This window comes from Diuraphis noxia, unplaced genomic scaffold (assembly GCF_037042655.1).
Source record: "Diuraphis noxia isolate RWA-SAM2 unplaced genomic scaffold, SU_Dnox_SAM2 contig0003, whole genome shotgun sequence".
Taxonomy (NCBI): domain Eukaryota; kingdom Metazoa; phylum Arthropoda; class Insecta; order Hemiptera; family Aphididae; genus Diuraphis; species Diuraphis noxia.
The window spans coordinates 78,439,000-78,460,384 of record NW_028301713.1 but is presented as its reverse complement, the minus strand read 5'-3'; the positions used below and the strand labels follow the sequence as shown (position 1 = coordinate 78,460,384).

At 27.5% G+C, this 21,385-nt stretch overlaps 4 protein-coding genes and 1 long non-coding RNA gene across 6 annotated transcripts; 2 read left to right on the top strand and 3 right to left on the bottom strand.

Moving 5' to 3' along the window:
• Positions 1–1,597: 1,597 nt before the first annotated feature.
• Mtl (Rac family small GTPase Mtl) lies at positions 1,598–3,411 on the bottom strand. The gene is made up of 4 exons (XM_015517071.2): positions 2,966–3,411; positions 2,776–2,890; positions 2,436–2,714; positions 1,598–2,350 (listed from the first exon to the last, which is right to left on the bottom strand). The coding sequence occupies exons 1-4, from the start codon at positions 3,079–3,081 to the stop codon at positions 2,273–2,275; spliced, it is 588 nt and encodes a 195-aa protein (XP_015372557.1). The 5' UTR covers positions 3,082–3,411; the 3' UTR covers positions 1,598–2,272.
• Positions 3,412–4,920: 1,509 nt separating this feature from the next.
• Positions 4,921–7,980, bottom strand: Arl2 (ADP ribosylation factor-like 2). Its single transcript, XM_015517073.2, has 5 exons — positions 7,615–7,980; positions 7,246–7,356; positions 6,310–6,472; positions 5,590–5,670; positions 4,921–5,497 (listed from the first exon to the last, which is right to left on the bottom strand). Exons 1-5 carry the CDS (start codon positions 7,677–7,679, stop codon positions 5,363–5,365), a joined length of 555 nt encoding a protein of 184 aa, XP_015372559.1. The 5' UTR covers positions 7,680–7,980; the 3' UTR covers positions 4,921–5,362.
• Positions 7,981–8,100: 120 nt separating this feature from the next.
• Vps36 (vacuolar protein sorting 36) lies at positions 8,101–9,784 on the top strand. The gene has a single exon (XM_015517076.2). The coding sequence runs from the start codon at positions 8,321–8,323 to the stop codon at positions 9,440–9,442; it is 1,122 nt and encodes a 373-aa protein (XP_015372562.1). The 5' UTR covers positions 8,101–8,320; the 3' UTR covers positions 9,443–9,784.
• A 118-nt stretch (positions 9,785–9,902) lies between these two features.
• On the top strand, positions 9,903–13,812 carry KFase (kynurenine formamidase). 2 transcript variants are annotated; one of them, XM_015517078.2, is made up of 7 exons: positions 9,905–10,184; positions 10,254–10,350; positions 10,439–10,678; positions 11,302–11,371; positions 11,559–11,726; positions 12,021–12,168; positions 12,521–13,812. In XM_015517078.2, exons 1-7 carry the CDS (start codon positions 10,173–10,175, stop codon positions 12,650–12,652), a joined length of 867 nt encoding a protein of 288 aa, XP_015372564.2. In that variant the 5' UTR covers positions 9,905–10,172; the 3' UTR covers positions 12,653–13,812. The 2 variants fall into 2 exon arrangements, with proteins under 2 accessions (XP_089080821.1, XP_015372564.2); XM_089224695.1 differs by lacking the exon at positions 11,302–11,371 and having other exon boundaries at positions 9,903–10,184; positions 11,573–11,726.
• On the bottom strand, positions 13,795–18,951 carry LOC149057798 (uncharacterized). Its single transcript, XR_016191198.1, has 2 exons — positions 17,589–18,951; positions 13,795–14,323 (listed from the first exon to the last, which is right to left on the bottom strand). It is a non-coding gene; the product is annotated as an uncharacterized LOC149057798 (long non-coding RNA).
• Positions 18,952–21,385: the final 2,434 nt, after the last annotated feature.

The following is a 21,385-nucleotide window of genomic DNA, read 5'->3' as shown; positions in this document are numbered from 1 at the left end:
CCGATCGATATAACATTATGTGTTCTATACCTCTATAGACACAGGGGCGTCATTAGGGGAGTGGCAGGGTGTGTGGTTGCACCCCTTACTTTTAGAATGTTACAATTAATTATATGATTAAAATCAAATTGTAATAACCGGTCTATAATGTGTGGAAATAATTGAATGCAGGATAATATACATATTACATATACGTATGTATATCTATTTTTATATGGCCTGGTGAAATTTCAAAATGGCCTGCTTGAAACTTCGCACACCCGAAAAAAAAACCTGAAATGACGCCCCTGTATAGACATTTTACTTAATTCATTTATCTTATTGTATTGTAATACAGTAGTATTAATAGTTATTTGTTAGTATATTATGATGACTAATCAATAGTAAATTTAATTATCTGTAGACCAAAGCCAATACTCCACTTGGGGCTTATTCCGCTATTTTTATAAAATTGGTTATAACTTACAACAATTATGTAAAATAGTCATTTATCATTATAATATCTATTATCATCTAATCTAGATAAATTTTCAAATATAAACCCATTTTTAATACAGTTTTCACTTATAAATTTTGATTAATGTTATGTATACTTTATAGGTTTAAGGAAAATCAATTGAATTGCCGAATATATCAAAAATGTAAACAATAGTCTATAGATAACATTTTGTTCGTAATTGTATCATTTGAGAATAGTTTTGTCACATTTGTTTTTAAATGTTCGTAATAATCCGAATAAGAATAAATTTCTAATTACAGAAAGAAAAACCGGAAAAATTTCATAGAAAATTTGAAAATTCCAGATAAACCATAAGTACTTTTTTGATTGACTGATCAGCGTATAGCTTAAACACTTTTCTAATAATTATCACTATACATTATTATTGTTCTTCATAAGTTTCATATTCAATATCCAGTCAAAATATCTTTGTGTGATCACCAATGCCCCTTTTCTATGTCCCCTGCACTCTCTAACCAGTCAAACCATTCATTCCAGCATAACGTTTTAATTCCTGTGTACTAGACCATCAAAATCCACTTCAATGAATTATCATCTGCCACTTTCAAAATTTATGAATGACCTAAGGCAGTGAATACTCAACCTTTTTTTCTTGACAATTTATTATAATAGGGGCCAAGGATGATCTTGTGCTAAAGGCAGATAGTACAGTTGTAGGTATTCAGTGTTTCTATAATATTACTACTAACCAGTTTAAACTATTTACGTTTTATATATGTATATTATTAATAAAATTATCTATTGAGTATTTGAGTTATTATTGAAATAATAATTTAATTGAATGGTTAAATAAATTTATATTTTTTTTTCTTACTTGGTAAGTTGTATAATTTTTATATAAATTATAATTAAAATAATAAATTAGTGTACTGTGCACTTACATTTCTTATATCTTTTAGATAACTACAATTCTTATAACCAAGACATTTATTTTGCTATTTTTCTTACAAATAATTATCTTGTACAGCATCTTAAAATAATTTTTTATACCAGCTCTTTTTGTTAAATATATAGGAATATAAACAATATATTATAAAAGATGACATTAGCTATTCAACAAAAAATAAAAATATGTAATTCGTTTGGTAATACAAATTAATTTTATTTAAATTAAAAAATTCAATTTATAATAATTTTAATAGTTATAATATGAAACATGACAATCTTTTAAATTGAATGTATGACAATAATGTTGGCCAGCCAAATTTTTCACAACCTCTAATCTAAGCTGCCAATTTGTTGCATTAATTACAAAAATGTTGCATGACTAGATGTAGAAAACTAAATAATAGAGATTCATGTATTTTGTTCTTACATAAAATTATTTTTGAGCAAAATAATAGATAAAAAAAAATCTACAATAAGCCTAATGTTAATAGTGCAATGAACAAAATAAAAATTAATGAGAATTAATTTAAAATATAAAAAGGCACTACATTGTCATCTGAGGAAGACTATTAATTTTGTACTGTTAATAATATTATAGTCATGCGTGGCAATGGAAAAGTAAAATGCTTATTTTTTCAAAAGTATAAAATTAACCATTTAAACATATCTTTGGTAAACAACAATATTTAACTAAATGGCACTGATTTTGGTCTTGGTTTTAAAGCTAACATAAATCATGCCAAATAGATTTGAATATATGATTCGAAAATTAAAAAAATTAAAAATGAAGAATGAAGTGTCTGAACAACCTTTTTAAACTTTATACAGAGGTAGGAATACAGCTGTTTTCTTCAGTCTGTCGAATTAAGCTATAATGCACTTCCTTTGCTGGTGTTTGAGTGGTACTGGTCGTAAAACAGCTCTTACTGCTTCATCAAATACCTTCATGAATCACGAGATTCACAAAAATAATTTTATTATTGTAGAATAATTAAGTCAATCAGAATTCACAAATTATTTCACTTACCAGTTTTAATCCTCTTTGTGTCAATGCAGAACATTCAAGATATTTTACAGCTCTTATTTTATTGGCCAACTTTTGTCCCTGTTCACGTTTTATTGGGGACAGTCCTTGTTCAGACAAAACATTTAATGTTTCTTTGTCTTCTCTTAAATCTATTTTTGTACCAACTAAAATCATAGGAGCATCTGGACAATGATGTTTAATTTCTGGATACCATTTGGAAACCACATTTTCAAAAGAAGATGGACTAGCAACACTAAAGCAGACCAAAAATACGTCAGTCTGAAAAAATAGAACAAAATAACACTTGTGATAAACAATAAGCTTAATAAAAAATGTTAACCTGTGGATAGGAAAGTGGTCTTAGACGGTCGTAGTCTTCTTGGCCAGCTGTATCCCATAGACCAAGGCTGACAGGAATACTGTCTACCACCATGGGTGCAGAGTAGTTATCAAATCTATTGAACAACAATCAATACTCAATAATGTTGTTTATCCCATTGGTTTTAATTGTTTGACATTTTAACACTTACACAGTAGGTACATATTCTCCTGGAAAGCTGTCGGTAGTATACGATATTAACATACAAGTCTTGCCCACAGTACCATCACCGACAACCACACACTTGATTGGTCGTCCTGCCGACATATTTTGATTTTAAATTTTTGATTTTATTTTCTGTTGTCTGTTAAAAGCCCAATGCACAATCTGTTTGTATTTCAAACTGGAATATAGAATATACATTTACAATTCCGAGAACTCGCCGTATAATAGCCAACACTTAACACTACTTTATCGGTTTAACAGCCACTAACTATAATAGGCACGACCCATGTCAATTAATTTTAATTAGTTTAATGATTAGCAAATAAAAAAAAGTAAATTGGAAAATTTACTTGCTATTATCATTTATTATTTTATTTATCAACATTGGGGAGCAGTTATCACTGTAGAATTAGCTATGGTTTGAGGTTACACAGAATAATAATATTATACAACAAACTACCTACAACGACTACAACTTACTACTGTCAGTCTGTCAAAGTTGACTGTCAACCACTATGGTAAGTTGAACACGGGCGGACATTGTCCTTGTCCTTCAACAGGAGCAGCTGCTGTTGTCATGTATTTATTAAAATTATTTTATAATATACATCGCGCGACACGAAAATACAGAATACAAATTATTCAAGATTGGAGATATTATTATTGATATAATTAGTATTTATGTTTAATATTATACAATTATAGTGGAAGATGTGGACACCCCACTGGCCTACTGTGACCTATGTCTATTATATTATTATTATTATTATTATTATTATCCAGCAATTATTTTCGTGAAATCTGTGGTAATAAGAACCGAGAAGGCATATACCGATTAGTCAGTAGTCTCCGGTATAATTTATTTGATGTAATATACTTCTACTTCATGAAATTTTAAATCGATAATCATAGGTGTATGCATTTCTTGATTAAAAATATTTTTCTAGACAATTAACATTTTACATTCATTAAAACCGGGGAAATCTGTAAAACTGTTATTGAATTATTAGGTTATGCTAATTGATTTAGCATTGAATACGGAAAATATCAGAATGTTATTAATTTATTGATCTCGAATAAATATATTAAAGATTTCAAATCAGTTTTCATAACTCTCATCTCGTTACTGAGTCCAGCGGTATGATCGACAAAAGGTCGGTACATTTTTCATATCTATTCTATTTTAGGTTGAAAAAATTGTTCGTTTTTAGATACATAAATTATTACAATATTACATATGACAAGGCGTATTGAACGCAACCGAACGTACTCGCGATATTGACCGAAGTGATGTAAATTCATGGAACACTCAACACTGGCATTAAGCTTTGAATTTTTATACATCGTTTGGTTATCCTTTTACGACCAGAGTCGTATTTAGGCACAGGCCCTATAGGCCCGGTCTAGAGCGGCAAATTTCAAAAATTTTTATTTACAAAATTATAAAAAGTATTTTTCATTTGATGAAATCAAACTCAACCAATTTTTGTTCGCTAAAAATTAATCATATATCTACATGTATCTTTTTTAATAAAATATTGTAATATAATAAATTGTATATTTAAATATGTTTTATAAATAATTGTAGGAAAGATGAAGGGGGGGGGAGGAAGACTGTGAATTGGAAAGTGCCTAGAGACGGAAAAACCTTAAATACGCCACTGTTTACGACCTTAACTCACTAAATTTTTTTTCTATCGAAAACTTTTAGCATTTTAGACATGATAAACATTTTTTTAAGATGAAATATTAATATCGTATAAATAATAATTATAATACTATTATAAATAATCATATTATCATTAATTTTGTAGTACCTTACAGTACACACTATTGTGACAGATTATATAAACTATATTATATATAATAATAATTATTATTGTTCTTATAATCTGTGCTATCGTGTTAAACCTTTGTGCAAAATAATATTAATACACAATATTATGAAAATGTTTTTTTTTCACCTAAGTTACAGAAAATATACATTTTTATTGTATAATTGTAATATATCAAAAATTTTTAATATTTATCAAATTATTCAAATTATTATTTTATAAATAAGTTAAATAAAATATAACACATTTACAATATAAACTTGAATGTTAAACATTTAAGAAGTAAATAACAAGTCTGAAAATATAAATATTTAGTAAATAATGAAAGCATGAGAAGCTCACTACAAAATTAGTACAATGTTTTTTTAAAATACAAAATTAAATATAAAAATAATTATCATACAATTTATAATTATTTATTTGTAAATTTTATTAAAGCATGATTATTTTTAAGTTAATAAATAATACAAACACTTGATAAAGGAATGCTGTAATTCAGTTTGGTGTACACAAACAATATTTTATTTTTATTTTAAAAGTTGGAATTTTTAGTCCAGTGTGAATATTCTAGCAGATATATCGCTCACCATCCAGTTAATACCTTCCAACAAATTTTCCCCAGTATATGCACTACAATGTATTATTTTCCAATGGTGAGTTTTAATTCGATCTAATTGCAATACCTAAATTTAAATGAAAGAATATAATACATATTATTACATATTGATAAATTATTTTAAATCTATTATGTTACAAGATTTTGAGTTTTATATACCTCTTTTATTTCTTCTGATGATAAAGCACCTGGTAAGTCTTGTTTATTCGCGAATATCAATAATGTAGCTCCAGCTAATCTCTGAAAATATATTGTACATAAATCCAATAAAATTTATAATTCACTCATATTTAATCATAACTTATTAATGGTGAACTCAGGAAAACGTTTTTGTCAAATAAAAAAATAAATAAAATACAATCTTTAATTTGTTATTAATCAAAGAGTTTGGGTACCAATACGGTTTGTTGTCTCTATCATTCATAGGTGTAATATAAATATATAATAAAAACTTCCATGAGAATAATTGATAGATTCTACAAGTATAATCAACTTTTGTATTAAGTCTATAAGAGATTCGTCAGGCCACTTTTTGAATTTTACTGTTCACTCCCTAATATTCAACTTTTTGTTACTGTTATATGTTATTTAAAAATAACTAAAATTAAGTTGGAAAAATGGCCAAATAAATCTCATGTACACTTTATGCTGATTATAAACCTTTTATTACAATCTTTATCAATTCACTACATCAGTCGTTCCAAAGGAATCTAAATGAATAGTTTTTACTTAATACTAAAGACAGAGACAACAATTAATATCAATGACCAAACCTCTCCATAGTACAATGCTGTTTTTCAGATTTTTTGATATTTTGGGAGATGCTAACAAAATCCCCTGCCAAGCATGATTAACCCTGAAGCTCATATTTGAAATTACCTCTTCTTCAATTAAACTATGCAATTCAGTTGTACAATCACTAAGTCTTCTCTTGTCAGCACTGTCAACCACCCAAATAAGGCCATCGGTACTTTCAAAATAATTACGCCAATATGATCGCAATGACTTTTGACCACCAACATCCCATACATTTAGTTTATAACTGAAAAAAAAATTATGATTAACATAGTAAAAAATAAGTAAAAATAAATATATTATTGTAATACTTATCATAATTTATTATTTAGTAAAGATTGTAAAAACTATTTTTTTGTAACTCATTACCCAAATAGCAGTGTGGTACTTAGAAATATGGTGCCTCAGGTACACAATGAGATAGCATTCTATTTCAATTAAAATTTAACAATATAGGTTTATGGGTCAGAAAAGTAGGTGGCTTTGCCATTTAGTCTTATACAATACCATAACCCCTCCACCTTCCATAATTAATCAAATTTTAAAGTCCCAAAACGAGGCTTACCATAAATTGTTTTACAAATTATAAGACCTCAAAATGTTGGATGGCTACTAATTGCGTTCAACACTAAAAATGTATTCTGAATTATGGCATATTAATTTAAACGTAGGTACATGATATTTTATATATCATATTTATCTTTGGGACCTAACACAAGTGTGCAACTAGTATGTAGCCAAAATGTTACTTTTAACTCAATCTATATATTTTTTTATTATGAATATTTAATTTAATAGATACATGTTAAATTATAAAAAAAAAAAAAATGTTCATTGATATTAAATGCTTTGAACTTTGAACATCTAGCACCTGTGCCCTTATATAGGATTTTAAGTTTGACACCTGAATAGTCTTCTTAAACATAACACTACCAAAAATGTATTCTGACATTGCACTCCTCAGGAGTTAAGGACTAAAAAATTGAATGTATAATAAGTACTAACTATTTAATTAATTACCTTTTATGATCTAATGTTTTAATATTAAAACCCAATGTTGGTTCAATTGTATTAGTCGGCTCTCCGTTGTATTTTTTTAATATAGTTGTTTTTCCAGCATTATCCAAACCTCTGATCAAGTAAGGATATTAAGAATAAATAAACAACATTTAATTTTTAAATATTACATTATTTACAAAATTCTTATTACTATTACCTGTAAAAATTATTATAATTTATGTGTGAACATAAAACCAGGTGTACTACTTACATATTAGTTATCTATCCAATAAAAATATTTAATAAATTAGTGAATTCAGTTTATAACACTGACATCAATATTCATAATTGGTAACTAATTATATACACACGTTTTTTGAAAAAGGATACAAAATTAAGATTCTCATCTCTTTTTCCTTCTGTTTCATTTTCTTCAGAACTGTCATCAATCCCATTTTGTATGAAACTATGAAATATGTTTACAGCTCAATATGTTTATATGTTCATCTATTATACTTAACAACAACTATATTATATTAATTTACGCATGCATACGTCACTTGTAATATAATTAAGTTATTTTAAACTAAGGAATGAGTATTTTTTATCGTTTATCGTATAGCCGTATAGCCTTAACATGTATACATATTGTGCGTTTGGAAAATTGGAAAACAGATTTAACATTTAAGGATTTGCATTTAAGACTTAAGTGATTATGCTCAAGTGCCTTACTGAAAAGTTGCCCGCACAGAATTAGATAACAAACATAATATAAACAATATTATCTATATCTGTGCATTATTCTGTGATGCCATGTGATGCTAACATTGATTAAAGAATGAATCAACGAGGTTTTGCTTTTGACAGCAGCTGCTTTAATTGATAAGATCTTCTGTTTCAAAAATGAATCGATCGTGATGGCTGTGAACTGTATAAACAGAGTTAAATATGATTTTTTAAATATTTTAACCAAATAATTATTGTTCCAAATGTCAATATTGTCAATGGTGTGCCATATTATTTTGTTCCAATGGGCCTGTTGTGTTTATTAAAATAATCGTATTTATATTAATTATTTGATTTATATATTTTTGATATGGACCGATTTGAATATGCTAAACCTGATCCAGCCGAGATCGTACTATGGCGTCACAGCAATATCACTTTGTACGATGGCGATTACAAAACTTCTTTTCACCGTGGTAATATCATTTTAACGGCCACTCGTCTTTTCTGGATGTCTGGTGATGCGTGGTTGTCTCTACAGCTCCGGTATATAGTGTACATTGAATCTGCAGTTACCGAAACTTTATTTGGTTCAAAAACTAAAACAATTGTTGTTCATTTATTACCTTCTGATAATAAAAATCCAGGCCCTGTTTCTTGTGCCAAAGGTGAGTACATCAAACTGGATTTCAAGGACAAAATTCCTGATGGGTTTTTTGATGTATTTCAGAAAACTATTGGAGAAAAAAAGTGGTCTGTTAATAAAATCACCCATCAAATTAGAACAGGAATTGGAGGGATTGAAAAAAATATTTATGAAAAACAAAAGGCATCTGATATTAGTATAACAGACGCTTTTAAAGACTTAGACAGACTTATGATTACAGCTAAAGATATGGTATCATTAAGTAAAAACATTTCTGAAAAAATTAAAGAAAAACAAGGGGCTATTAGTGATGATGAAACTGTGCGCTTCAAATCATACCTTTTAGGTCTTGGTGTTGATGACCCAGTCACTAGATCATCATTCACTGATTCAAATGCATATTTGAACACACTTTGTAAAGAAATAATCAAAATTATTCAAGTTTCATTAGAAGAAGTTGGTGGTACAATGGCTCTTGCCGAAGTTTATTGTCGGGTAAATAGGGCTAGAGGATTAGATCTTTTATCACCTGAAGATTTATTGCACGCTTGTCACATGATGAATACTGACCAATCATCGCCTATAAAACTAAGAAAATTTGATAGTGGAGTATTAGCTTTACAATCATCTTTATGTGATGAGTCTGTTGTATTGAAAAAAACTGTTGAAGCATTACAAGAAAGCGGATCATTAAGTGCACAAGAACTGTCAACATTAATTGGAGTCCCAGTTGTATTAGCTAAGGAGTATTTATTATCTGCTGAAAAACATGGGAAGTCATGTCGAGATGAAAGTATTGAAGGTCTAAGATTTTATCTTAATAAATTTATGGATGAATACACTTAAAATAATAATTCCAAATGTTGTTTATCAATAACAATATATTTTTAATAAAACTCTATGAAAAAAAATATTTTTTTATTGATTAAATGCTATTTGTTTAGAATTAAATATCTATTTATAAAATGAACAACCCTGACATGTAAAAAAAATGAGACTGTATTTATTTTGTTAAAATATAAAATTAATAGAGAATAGTTGAAGTTAATAAAATATAATGTTTAGCTAGTATTTTATTATATTTTTATTAACCTTGCAGATGAGAATACTACTTTGTATTTTTTTCAATAGTATTAACTAATTACTAATTACTATTAAATTATTTTTAGTATGTATTAATTGTGCAACAATTCTAAATGTCATAATGACAAATTGATATGTTATATTATATTATTTATTTAGTCACTTAGATTTTAAAATTATTTGATTGATTACATAATATAAATAAATATTTTTTACTTTATATTTGAGTATTATATTACTGAAACCTAATATTTATTAATTGTCTCCTTTAAGTAATTGATCCATATTATTTTCATGCTTTAAGTTTTCTGAAATTGTATATTTTATACCTAATATATAGTAATGTGAAATAGTGTTAAGCATTATGTAACAGTATTATTCATCTATCCCATGCCATGTTTTTTATTATTTATTAAAACTTGTAAAGCCAAGTAGTAAATATACAACATAAGCCTGGAATTATTTTATAAAAGCATTGAAGATCAAGAACCAAATGGACAGAAAAGTACAACTAAAATTAGTTTATCATTTATAAATTTATTGTCGATTGTTTTTTTTTTTTTTTCATTTTTAGACTATAAGTAATGAATCTCTTTACTCTCCAAGCCAATGGTGTAAACGAATGGATCCAGATAAAGTAGTTAATAAACATATTGAAATAGTTCAGTTAAGTAAGTAAGATTAAGCCGTAAACAGTGAGCATTAATAAAAATATATAAATACCAACAGATTTATTTATGTAACTATAAATATTTTCAGTCAGTGAACAAATTAAGAAATCCACATATTGTAAATCAACAAATATTAGATATGGATCTGGTGACCAACAGCTCTTAGATGTTTATGAAGATGAACTAATTCCTTCAGATTATACTTTTGTTTACATTCATGGAGGGTATTGGCAAGAATTAAACAAAGACATTTCTGCTTACTGTGTAGAACCATTAGTAAACGCTGGGATTAGAGTAGTTGTACCTGGTTATGATCTCGCACCAAAAGGTACATTTTATTATGCTCTCATTTAAATCAGATAAAATGTAAAAAATTAGAAAATTGTAACTGCTATGCTTTACAGTTGGTGTCAAAGTATGTCTCAACTTAATTATAGCTATGACTCAAGTCTTAAGTCACTGTAATGAAAGTATTAAATTTGAATTCAATGATAAATCATTGCAAATGAAAAACTATTCTAAATTAGGTGATTATAATATGACTTATGAATAATGAATGTCTCATAAATATGTTTTGAGTATTCAGTAAAATTTTCAAGTTTTTACAGATTTGTTTTTCAAATACAAAAAATAAGAAAATTAAAAACATTTTCCAAAAACATTACAGGTTTATTTGTTTATTTGTATTTTTTGGTTATTTTGAAAAGCATTGGAGGTATTTTTATTTTGACCCTCATCCCCCGAAGTACCTGCTTGATCATATCTGTTACCAAAAACTATCTACAAAATTGAAAATTGAAGAATTTTTATTGTTCCCAATAGTAACAAATTTATGACATACACAAAAAAACACATTATAAAATCAATATATTTATTGCTCTACTCAGAATCTAAAAATAAGTCACTAATCTTATATACCTATACCTAGATAATATTTTTATTTCTTTTTAGTAACCATGTTTAATATAGTTGAAGAAATCCATCAACTGTTATTATATTTAAAGGATTCTTTAAAATATAAGTAAGATAATCTAATAATATTGCACTATTTTAGGTTTTAAATAATGCACAATTTAAATATTGGACTATAATTGTATTGTTGGTTTTAGCTACTAGGTAGTAGGTAGTACCAATTCAAATTATGAATTAATTTTTTCATTATTTTAATATACCTAGTTATGTTTTTACATTATTTTTTTTTCAATTAGAAATATTTGGTTAGGAGGACATTCAGCAGGTGCTCATTTAGCTGCATCTATGATACATCCTGAAGTAAATGAAAACATCGGCGTTAAAGGATTTATATTCATCAGCGGTATATTTGATCTTAAACCATTATTGGATACTTCTATAAACAAGCCACTGAAGTTGAACAAGTATTATTTTTTAAACTTAAATGAGTATATACATAGGTACTATGTAATTATTTTTTTACATTAAATTGACTGTAGTTAAATAAATAAAAATTAGGTAGGTGCCTATATTCCTACAATTTTATTATCACATTAGAAATTGAATTGAGATTATTTAAAAAAAATCCTTTATTGTGTTATTATAATTTATAATACAGAAATATATAAATCTGACACTAAATTTGTAGTTAGTATTAATAAATAATATTATTATTATTATCATATATAATGATATTTAAAGAGAATATTTGTTTTCAGGAATACTTGTCTAGAACTAAGTCCACTGAATAATCTATATGGACTTGATTTTATACATAAAACAGCTCAAAATTATATAAAAATTCTTGTAGTTTATGGAGAAAATGATTCTCCAGCTTTTCATTTACAATCAAAACAGTTTGCCAAAGTTAGTTATTTTTATTTTACTGTTTGCTATAGTAGGTATCATTGACTATAAATATTACATTTTTATTTTAATATTATTACTTAGTAATAAATAAATTAAAATTACCCATACCTACATACATATTTTTATAATTAGAGAGTAATTAATGCTAAAAGTAAAATTTATAAATAAGTTTAAAAAATATACCTAATAATAATTAAAGTTAAATACTCAGCAACAATAAACTAGTAAAGTGTGTGAAACCACCGACTATATGAAAATTATATATTATATATTATATTTTAATATAGTCTGTGGTGCAACCGCATGTCCATGAATAATTAACCTGTATATTGTTTTTTATTAATTATAGCTTCTGGAAAAACTTGGTTTGGATGTAACTGAAGAAAGAATAAATGGAGTAGATCATTTTGACATAGTAGAAAATCTTTCAAATATGGACTATTCTCTTACAAAAACAATTATTAATTTTATACTTAACTAAAATTTTCCATACTGTTTTCTGTTAATTATTATTATTATTTATTATATATTATGTACCTATTCATGTATACTTAACTGATAACATAAATTTATTATAATCAATAATCTAAATTTCTCTTACAAAAACAATTATTAATTTTATACTTAACTAAAATTTTCCATACTGTTTTCTGTTAATTATTATTATTATTTATTATATATTATGTACCTATTCATGTATACTTAACTGATAACATAAATTTATTATAATCAATAATCTAAATTTCTAAATTTAGGTAACTGTATTAACCACCACCTATTAGGCATAAAAATGTATAAACATTACTTATGTAGGTATATAGGTAATTAGTAATTTATATGATAGTTAAGAAAAATATATATATTAGTAATAATAGAAATAGATAAGTATAATGTATAAAGTATTATCACTTATAATAGTATGGTATTTTACTTTTTAGTTATACATTTTACATTTGTAAATAATTTTAAATTGGGTTAACTATTTAGTTATTATTTCAAAACCTTTAACTCCACAGATACAGTGTCAAATAGGTATGTATAATATAGACTATAGACTTACGTGTGGTACCCTGTACCTAATCCTAATGAATTTAATACCTAAATATTTTTTAGTATTATACTGCTATATAGCCATTGATTAATTAATATACAATAGATGTAAAGTTAATCAATGGCATAGCCGGTACCTATAGGTATTGCTAACAATGTTGAAATACTAGAGTAAAAATTAATTTAATTAGAGTTTGTCACAGTTGGTAATGTAGGTACCTACTTGAAACTCGTGTTGTAAAAACATTAACCTAAATACTATTTGTAAATTATTATAGGTGCACATTTTTAAATTTTTTCTTGATAATTTTCACATGTGTTAGGAATTTGGCATGCCTACGTTTCTGTGAAAGTTGAACTAAATTTTAAAATTGTTTTGTCTTAATATAATTGATAAAACATAAAGTTATAACTGATGAACAACAAAATTAGTGTCACCAAAGTGTCAAACAAACACTTGCGTAGGTATATAATTACCTATAAAACCCATGCAATACTATTATTATATACTATTGTGCTATTAAACATTTTTACTTAATATTATTAAAATAACAATAAATAAAAGTAGATACATTTGGAAAAAATGAAAAACGTTATTTTATTTAATGCATATAAAAAAATAAATAAAAACTTACAGTTTACAAGATTATCAAAAAATTCAAATATAAAGTGATTAAATAATAATTTATAATATAATAACTAGGTATATTAAAAAAAAAAAAATAAGTGCGATGTATAAAAGCTGTGATTAAAATGTAGGAGACTATCAAATATTTGCTGCAACTATTGTACAAGAGGACCTGTACACGAAAATACATTTATAATAATTAATCATTGTATTGGTACATTTGTAAATTTTAACAACTGTGTAGTTAGGTATAGTATTTTAAATTTTAAATTTTTATGTTTATATACGTAAAACGTTGTGGAGAAAAAAGTTTGTGCACATGCTTTCTATACTTATTGTTATAAATATTTTGTGTATAAAATAAAATCAATTAAAATTAAAAAAAAATCCATATGACTAGGGAACGCCATATTTACTTATACTTTCAGTAATGTGATCTGAGATTACCGGCAACTCTGGGGACTTTCGTATATTCTGAAATATATAAAATAATAAATCATTAATTAATATTCGTGGTAGCAATAATATGCCAATATGGAATAATATATTCAGGTACCTATAGGTAATCAAGTGGATATTTTAAATTAAGTATGTATCATTAGGTATCTTATAGGCGTCCAGACCTCATTCGCAAGTCATGCACATAAGTGACATATTCAGGGGAGGGGAAACTTCGCCTATAATGGCTATAATAATATTAGCCTACTAGCCTAGGGTCTATTATACTGATCTAATAATTTGATATTAATGTAAGTATAATATTTTACGTATTTTCTACACTTGACTTAGTTAATCAATAAATAGTCTGCAGGATTAGGTAGGTAATGTAATAGTGGTAATACCTCCGAAGTATAAAAAGGAACTTAGGCAGAAGGCCAGAAGCACAAGCATTGATATTATCTATTATCTACCATGATGTACACATCTACTGTGTGTGCGCTAAGAAATGCAATATTCCAGAGCAGAGGTACTGATTAGAAAACGGTTTTTAGTTTTTCTAGTCGAACACGACAGGACAACAATTCAGCAAGATTTTTTGATTTTTTTTATTAACACGAAATATATCCTCGGTGACATAGGCCATTGGGTTACAAAACTTAAGTTTCAGCACGAATGTTCACTAACAAGTGACCTATATGGAGATATCAACTTGTTTTAAATAATTCCCGGCCCTTTCTTTTAAATTGTAAATTATTTAGTGAATTATTTATAATAAGGGGGGTAATATTGAGGGGTTACCAATTATCATTTGAAAAACAGAAGATTGTGTCGTCACAGAACTTTTATTTCGTACCTTAGTAAACAAAATCTAAAGAATTTGGATAATTTGGCTATTTATTTCAATCATAATGATGGTTTTCAAGCATGTCTTAAAACTCCAAAGATCAGATAGAAATGCAAAATAACTGCTTCATATAAAATTTAAAAAATGTGAGTGACCATGAATCACCCTTTCTATAAATTATATACAATGTAGATTTTACTTTTTCTTTTATTCTAGAATCCGTCTTAAATATGATATGAATTAAATAAAAATAATATTATTTCTAATTTTTACCTAAGAAGTTTTAAAATGCTAAGTACCTATTATAATTATTACTACTTTTGCAATAACTGACGATATTATGTTATATGTATATATGCCTACGTATTGGTATTACTATAGGTATTGATTTTATTTTTATAATAGACTATAAATAGTATAAATGATAACATTTTATGTTTATAAAACAGATGGTATTATTATAATAATAATAGTCAATAATTTTATGATATTATTAGTGATTTTTTTTATATTTTTTTAAAGTGATTTTCATATTATAATATTATTATATAATGAATGAATTGATGTGATTCAGTGATTGACTTTTACTTGGTCGTGAACAATCACGGATTTAATTAATGTATCCTCAACGGTGCACAATGTATACCTATGATGGCTTATAGATATAAACCAGGGGTCGGAAATTAGTTTTGTAAGTGGTCTGGATGATAAAATGTAAACAAACTGTCGGGGTCCAGAAAACTTTTTTTTGTTTAGTATGTTATTTTAAGGTCTACAAAAAAAAGGTCAAAAAAAATTACAACAAAATATTTTTAATGGTCAAGTTATTTTCCCTCCACGAACCGGCTTCGGACCGCGGATTGCTGCCTATTGCTGACCTCTAGAATAGACTATACGCAAATGAGTTATTAATTTATTATAATTCTTAGTACCTATCTACCTATTTTGTATAGCTAACTTTATAATGTCATTTACGGCTGTGAATTGTGAAATAAAACATTTTAATACTTCATACAACAGATTATAAAATTCAATTTTTATACCTAAATATTTCATATTTGCTTTAAATATTTAGTGCTTTAACTTTTTAATAAGTTTAATAATAGACTGTCCCACACCTAAACAGTGGCTCAACAATAAGCGGGGATTATGAAATTATGTTGGGTGGTAGACTGGTATTCAATACTAAGTATACTTAACCAAGACACCTAAGAGTTAAGACCAAAGTACCTGACATTTAGCGGGACACATCAGTGAATTTCTTTAAAAATAAATAAATAATAATTTCGCTATTTAACTAAGTTATAATTTAGGTATGTCTTATGACATTACATTTATTACGTCATGGTCATAATATAATGTACCTATATTATACTTATAAAGGCCTCAGGAAATACATACATTTGCAGATTGTAACTTATATATAGGTATATTTAATTTGATGTGTATTATATTTGTACACCTAGCTATATAACAAATTTGCCACTCCTAAATTAGGAACGAATGAAGGAACGTAAATATATGTAATTCCTCCGAAGAAACTACAACTAAATGGCATAAATATAAAAGTCAATATTAATCAATAGGTTACCTAATATTTATACTCCATCGTATTCATATGAAAAATACGCAATAATATTGTATAAAATATTTTGGTATATCACCCACTCAAAAGGATAAAAAATTATATTAAAATTTTTAGTTAAAGAATTAATTACTACAAATATATTTATTTTTTCGCGAATAAGTAACTAACAATCTAGTATAAAGTTCTTTTAATTTTTTTTAGGCAACATAGACCATTGGAAGTGAGATGTGGTACGGTAGGGGTTATTTTAGTATATTTTTATTTGTAGGTTTTAAAGTTGGTAAGTTGTAACACGTATTTGTGAATGTGTAGCAAGGATATGTTGCTAAATATCCCGTGTGGTCACCCATCCGGGAGCTAGTGACTGCGGCCGGTACGTACGCTCAATTTGTAGAAACACACTGAACGTACGTACCGGTAACACCAAGCCACATTACTTAATTTATTTATTACCTTAAATTATATTAACAAAGGTTTATTAATAGATACAGACATACAGTCCTCAGTCCGCAAGTTCTAACATTAATATATTCACAATATAAGAAAACGATCTAATGACAAATTAATTAAATTAAGTGATGATTTTGCTATTTTTTTTTTTTTTACTATAGAATCTTTATTCTTGTGTGTAAATCGAGTTTGATTACTACCTACATTGGCTACATTAGACATTGGTGTATATCATAGTATATTATACCAAAACACCCAATAATTATAATATGTTCAAGAAAATGATTTGAAATGGTTAAGTAATCTACACAAACGGATGAATACGAACAAATACATAATATATATTATATACGTCGGGTGTAGGTCATCCAAATGAAATTTTTGTACTTAGGTATATAGTGAATTAATTGTCATACCTTGAATAAGTTGCATTATTAAGCACGGACCGATTGCATACGATTTATTTGTTTTTGCAATTTTACGTAAGTAATCTCGAGTTTTTGCTTCTTCTTGGCGATTTCCAATTCTTGTTCCTTTTTCTTTAATCTGCTAGTCTTGGCCGCCTCGTTGTTCTTTTGCCGTTTTATGTAGTAGTCCTGCATGCTATTGTTATTATTGTTGCTGGAGGAATTCTTCGACGAGTTCATGGCGTTGACGGATGGTGCGTATAATTTACGGATAAAAAATAAGAAAAAAACTTTCAATTTATCTGTTGGATTTTTGGTGTGAAAATAAAAATGTGGTCAGAAAAATACGTTTGTTGGCGTAATAAATTACTGTCATAAGAAAATTGGGCTGGATACGAATAACCGTCTAGGAGTACTGCACACGACCGATGTCTATGTAACAATAATAATATTTATCGCCGGACTGGAGCTACCCCCGATGAGGTAGAAGCAGCAGCGCACCAACAGAAGACCCGTATAATGATCACGTCGCACAGGAAATAATATACTTATTGACGAGTGTCTTTTTGTCAAATATATTATATTATTATAATACTGCTGTGCTTATTGTACTGCAAAATGTTCGCGCTAATGAGAAACTAATAGCTTTGCTCGCTATAACGTCGCCCCACCGCAAACCCACGGGTGGATCCTGTTTACCCATGTAGGCTATAATGTATTCGCATGTGCGAGCCGTGGGAGATATTATTATTTGGACAGTTAGCACTTCCGTGTCCATTTACCGTCAGACCAGTGTAAATGTGTAATTGTTAGTAGGTACTTGTATGTATAGTTGCCCATTAACGATCCGAAAAGGCGATCACAATAATATAGCATTTAAGAAGGTAGCATAATATATATAACGTATAGGGTACCTATAACTGCTTCTCCGGCTACTACCTATAACAATACGATTTTCACATTACTGTTTGAATTGTAATTTGACGACACCGGAAGCCTGATAATTCGGAATACTGTTCGTCATTAAATAGCTATTTAATAAAAATACATTATTTAGTTAATAGTTATTCGAAGACATTGTGTAGTAATAATAAAGAATTATATAGGTATTAGAAGCTGCCCATTATATACCTTTATATACCTACTACGCGTGCATCCGTTAAATTGATACAATTAAATATAACACAATTTAATGTTGGTGTTTCGTGAGAATATAATATATTATGTTAACTATCTAATAATTACAATTTACAATTATTATTTACTGCGTATTATATATTTAAATCTGACTCCTGCAGACTCCAGACTTTTACACCGAATATTTGAGAAATTCGGTACAAATTAAAATGCATTGGTAATTTTATAACATATTTTATGCAAATGAATATATAATTAAATATATAATCTAGATGCACATCAATAAATAAGAGAAAACAATATTGTTATAAACAATGTGCTTTATATACAATATACAAAACAACTTAAGTAGGTACTAGCTAGGTTAATTCATGTTTTATATTTCTTTATTGTATTTAACATAATAATACATACATACAATTACTACCATGCTGTATAAATAAATAATAATAATAATTTAATGACACAAAAGCTATTATACAGACATACAGTTATATACATAGGTATACTATTTATAAAATATAATAATATGTAAGGTACCAATGCTTTACAAGTACCTAATATTTTCGTATTGAATTTAAAAATAAAATATAAAAAGCCTCAGGGGATAAAAAGTCTATTTTCTAAAAATAATATAATTATAAATGGCTATTGCCACGATTTATTTTTTATCATACATCGCAACCAGTTAAATCCAAACTTGTAGTGAAATTTGCAAAGCATTTTAATGGAGACGTTTTAGAACACTTTTTAGGCCCCCACTATATACGCCACTGATTATGTTAACTTAAAATTGTAATTAAAAACACGAAAATCTAACTGTAGTCGTATAGATAATTGAAATATACACAAACATATCACATATGTACATACATTTTATTATATCATTATTATTATATAGTTTAAAAAACCATGGGATCGGCTGCAATACAATTGCGCGCGGTCGTTATATCAACGGTACTTTTTTAGGTGTACGATTGCGCGTGCTAAATTATTTTTGCTTCTAAGCAACGTTACCAAATATACAGATTATAGATGCATGGTAAATATCCGAACTTTTTAGGTAGGTAGACTGAGTGTGAATATAAAGTATCTGTTATTTTTGGTAACTATTTGTACTATTTTTGACTGATTAATTGACACGTTTATAATGTTATTAGAAATAAATACAATAACAACATATTATACGACAAATAACAATTTTTTTAAATAATTTTTTCAATTATAATAATTATTTTAAATTTTAATAATAAGTTGGTAACGTCGCATCAAATTTCACGCGCAATCATACGCTTTTGAATAGTCAAAAGCATGTATTTTGTTATTCCGGCATTGCGCGCAATCGTATGCCCAAAAAGGTAAAACGCGAGCAATCGTACTCCACCGACGGTATCTAGTGACCACGCCACCGGGTCTATAATATTATGTGCTTTAAAACCCTAAGTTTTCACTCCAAGACCTACCCAAGGTGGTTTCACATATCAAATCGACTATCGAGGGATATTTTCGATTTAATTGTCCAATCGAGTGACTACGCACCATTTCCACGTATTATTATTATGTGCTTTTATGACTATAACATTTAAACTATAGAATTTCTGCGAAGCACAGCAATGTCACTTATTGATGCTCAACGTATTGTGTTTTCAATTAATAGTCAGTTATTATAGACTATCACTGATGATGGCCGACTTGCTATAGACAATCAAACATGGCCTACGGCTTTAAATTGCTTAGTAAGCAATGCTTACCTACATACGAAAAAGGCATATTGGACACGTAATAAAGCACTCAATTCGCCATAAGCTGGTCAGGTATCGAGTTACACGGTTGATGAGTGACAAAATGATTGATAATAAAATTCGATAGAGATAAATAATAGAGCGGTAGTTTTGATTTAGCATATATTTAATAATTAATCTACACGGATGTCAGGATGACCGGATCGATTAAATGCACTTGCCATATTAAAAAATATTCAACATGAATTTCAGAATTTATACCAATCAGTTATCAAAGACAACACTATTGAAGACTGCAGCGAAAAAAAATCAAGACTTACGACTATATTTTGAACAGTGATGAGTACAATACATACTTGTATGTATTTCTTTTTTAAAACGTGATTACTGCGATTCCTTAGACTTATATATTATATTGATACATTTTTTAAAAAGCCACAGATTTCATGTTAACACAAGTCCCGACCCTTGAATAGAACCCGATCTTGATACACAGTTAGAAATTGTATATATTTACATTATATAACATGTATAGCTATCTTCTTCTTCTGTGAGTTCCTATCCGTTCCGGATGTTGGATGTCATATTGGCTTTACTATTCCTGTCAAGTGATGCCCGAAATAAATCAATAGATGCATGTTGTATTGTACCAGCCACGGCGATTCTTCAGCCAAGATATACGTCTATGTATACCTATGTGTTATATTATATAATATAATATTTTGTATTAGTTTAATATTTGATATTTTAGAGTTTTTAAAATATTAATATCTTTTTTTTCAAGTGAAAAAATTGAAAATACAATTGTACGTGTATTATTTGAAATCAATAAGGAACATTATTGGGAGGGGGCTAACCCCCTCACCCTAGTTGCGCCTATGTCTAGTATTATTATTTATTTATAATTGGAGTCTGGAACGAATAACC